This window comes from Selaginella moellendorffii, unplaced genomic scaffold (assembly GCF_000143415.4).
Source record: "Selaginella moellendorffii unplaced genomic scaffold, v1.0 SELMOscaffold_95, whole genome shotgun sequence".
Lineage (NCBI taxonomy): Eukaryota > Viridiplantae > Streptophyta > Lycopodiopsida > Selaginellales > Selaginellaceae > Selaginella > Selaginella moellendorffii.
In genome coordinates this window covers 166,445-169,361 of record NW_003314356.1, presented here as the reverse complement: position 1 = coordinate 169,361, position 2,917 = coordinate 166,445, and the positions used below count along the sequence as shown (strand labels likewise).

Genomic DNA, 2,917 nt, shown 5'->3' with positions numbered 1-2,917 from the left:
TTCTTGCTCTGTCTCTAGATTATTCGCTCATGATCGGTACACTATAGTCAGCTCGACATGCACGAACTCTCAAGCTTTGGCTCTCAACGAAGCTCACCCATTGGGACAAGACTTCCATTTACAGAGCAAATTAGGTTTGCCATGCTCAAAGAACAATGCAGGCTGCTGTGAAATTATTTCTCGTGGACCAGCATGGGAGACTTAAAGCAGATTTTGCGAATGGTTTCTCCAGACGAGTGCCAAGGTGTAAAACTCGCCGCTCTTTTGATTCAGACTCTCAACTATCTCTTTCCAAACAGCTTTACAGGATATCTGCGAATACAACGACATTACAGAGGAACAATTGGTATCTGCTCCAGAGACTATCAAAAGTGTCGAAATGTTTATGCACACCCTCCCTCGAATTTGCTGCATGTCTTTCTTTCCAAACCTTGTCTCACTTTCCCTGGTTCAGCAAAATCTTGGGGGAATTCATGGGCTTCACAATTGTCCCTATCTGGAAGTCCTTCGACTTAATGAAAATCATATTCAAAGGTTCAGAATTTTTTAACATGATACATCTAGAAAAATTAATTTGGTCGGGCTGCAGGATTGAAGGCCTGGATGGTTGTTTTAGGCTCAAAGAACTCTATTTGCATAGCAACCAAATCAGTCAAGTTAGGAACATCTCCCACCTTTCTAGTCTCGAAGTTCTCTGGCTCGCAAACAATCAGATTAAGAAAGTGGAGGGGCTTGAAAATCTTGCGAGACTAAGAGAGCTCAATCTCGCATGCAACACCATAAGTCAGCTTGGAGATATTGTAAATTTGAAACTGCTGGAACATCTTAATATTGCCGCCACTGGGATAGGATCATTTAAGGTTAGTCGTCCAATCAGCATATAAATGTTTACTTAAATCGAAAACAACTGCAGGAGATTGGGAACTTGACAAGGTTAAAGTTTTTAAGGGATTTACGTTTTGCCGACCCGAATTGGGGTAGTAGTCCTATAGCTTTGCTTCATAATTATCAGGTAGATTTATGTTTTGCTTACAATTTTATCGTTATTTACCTGGCTTTTTCGCAGACTTATATCCTCTTCCGTATGCAACAGCTAATTATGCTGGATTCGCAGGATATGGCAGAGGAACTCAAACAGGCTGCGAAAGCTACTTATACCAGGAAGAGAGTCTACTATAATATGTGCATAAAGTCTTTGCAGCACAATAGGGAGAATATTGCATCTCTGTCTGTGAAATGTGAGTCAAGACGTGCAAGAAGTCTTCAAAAGTAAGTAGTTTTCTTGCTACATGACACAAGCTATTGACCTGAAAAGCCAATATTCCTTGTAGAACACTTGCAAAGCTATTTAGAAATCAAAAGGATCTGAGGCAGCAAATGAAGCAGGCACATGAGTTTCAAGAAGCTTTCAGGTCTACTAAGACTTCATTTGTGGGGCTTGAGCAATCCAGAAGACAAGATTGGTGGCATCATTCCAAATCCATGGTTACCACTCTTGAGAATCAAATATCGCATGTAATGGCACGCCTGGATACACTAAGAGAGGACATGCACATTGTCAGAGCCAAGGAAAGAGCTGCTGTAGAGCGCAAAATACACTGGCTCAAGCTGGAGCTTGACACAGGTTTCGGCTGAATTACTTCCCGTTTTCACCCACACTAACGCACTTCTTTTCTTAGGTGGTAACATTCGCATGGAAATAGGGAATCCAAGGGATGTCTGGTTTAAAAACTGCGACAACTTAGTGACCTCAAGATTTTCATTACTGGACTATTCTCCATTCGGTATCACTGGGGTTCGTGTACTGAAAGTCATACGTATACATAATCGCTTCCTCCAAGACCGGTGGGAGAAAAGCTTTGAAGGAAAGGTTCGGTGGGACTGACTTCTTTTCCGTTTTATGGCGTTCACTTCATTATTTCAGGTGGTTAAATCTAGAAAGAAGCATGTTGAGTACCTTCTTTACGGGGAAACGTTGCAATGCGCAGATGAATTTCAGTGCATTGTGGAGGAGGGATTCCCCTACTTGCCTGGACAGTCTAATCATGGCTGCCATGGGCCAGTTTTACTTTCAAATTCTATTGGTTTAGCAGATGTGCGCCGCCTTCAGGTTAATAACTTTATGAATTTTCATCTATTTGACTTGGATTCTGAGCAGGTGATTGCTGAGCAGTTGCAGACAGAGTCCCCTTGGAATATAAAGGCTCCAGGCTGGGTTTTGGTTGTGAAAGCTTACCTTGGTTGCTCGGTCCAGGATCTTACTGGTAACTATTACCCTCAACAAATTGTTCATTAACATGATGAACCAGTTTGTAATGGCAGTCAATTTAGCCTCGCCTGCAGCGAAAAAGTCCACTTATCCGGGAGCTGATTCTGTTTATAGACTTCATCCATCTGACCCCGTACAACGGTCGTGGTTTGTCTTTGAGTCCACCCTTGTAGTGCCTGAATATCTGGTCGAATTTCAGTATACTTACCACAACGAAAACGGAGGAGAAATCACGCAGAGAATATCAGCCAGACAAAAGCGCATGCTTTTCACATCTGAGTGCGAATCAGATAAAGACAGAGGCTCTTGGAAATGTATACCTTTTACTGATCCTATACAAACAGTAGCAGCTAAGGGATCTATAACTGTAAATCATTCTCCACGACATCAACGCAGTCGGAGGATAAAACTTTCTGAAAAATCGATTCTGCTAACAAACGACTTGATTTTGAAAAATCATACTGTTCACGATTTTTCTAAAGTTTTACATCTCAACATTCACAATTACAACATTGACGAGATTGATGCCTTGAAGAGTTTAGTACATCTAAAAGTACTAGAGTTATCGTTCAACAAAATATCCAGAATCAAAGGACTAGAAGGTGTCACGTCATTGGAAAAGCTGGATTTGAGTTTTAATTGTATAAA

At 41.3% G+C, this 2,917-nt stretch overlaps 1 protein-coding gene across 1 annotated transcript in view; it reads left to right on the top strand.

The window, feature by feature from the left end:
- Window positions 1–57: 57 nt before the first annotated feature.
- The window catches only part of LOC9630320 (leucine-rich repeat-containing protein 9), a 5,742-nt gene continuing 2,882 nt past the window's right edge, over window positions 58–2,917 (top strand). Inside the window, 10 exon segments of the mRNA XM_024663008.1 lie at window positions 58–134; window positions 274–534; window positions 590–860; window positions 914–1,012; window positions 1,067–1,269; window positions 1,332–1,624; window positions 1,680–1,870; window positions 1,925–2,110; window positions 2,159–2,272; window positions 2,274–2,910. Coding sequence (XP_024518776.1) covers window positions 58–134; window positions 274–534; window positions 590–860; window positions 914–1,012; window positions 1,067–1,269; window positions 1,332–1,624; window positions 1,680–1,870; window positions 1,925–2,110; window positions 2,159–2,272; window positions 2,274–2,910 — 2,332 coding nt within the window.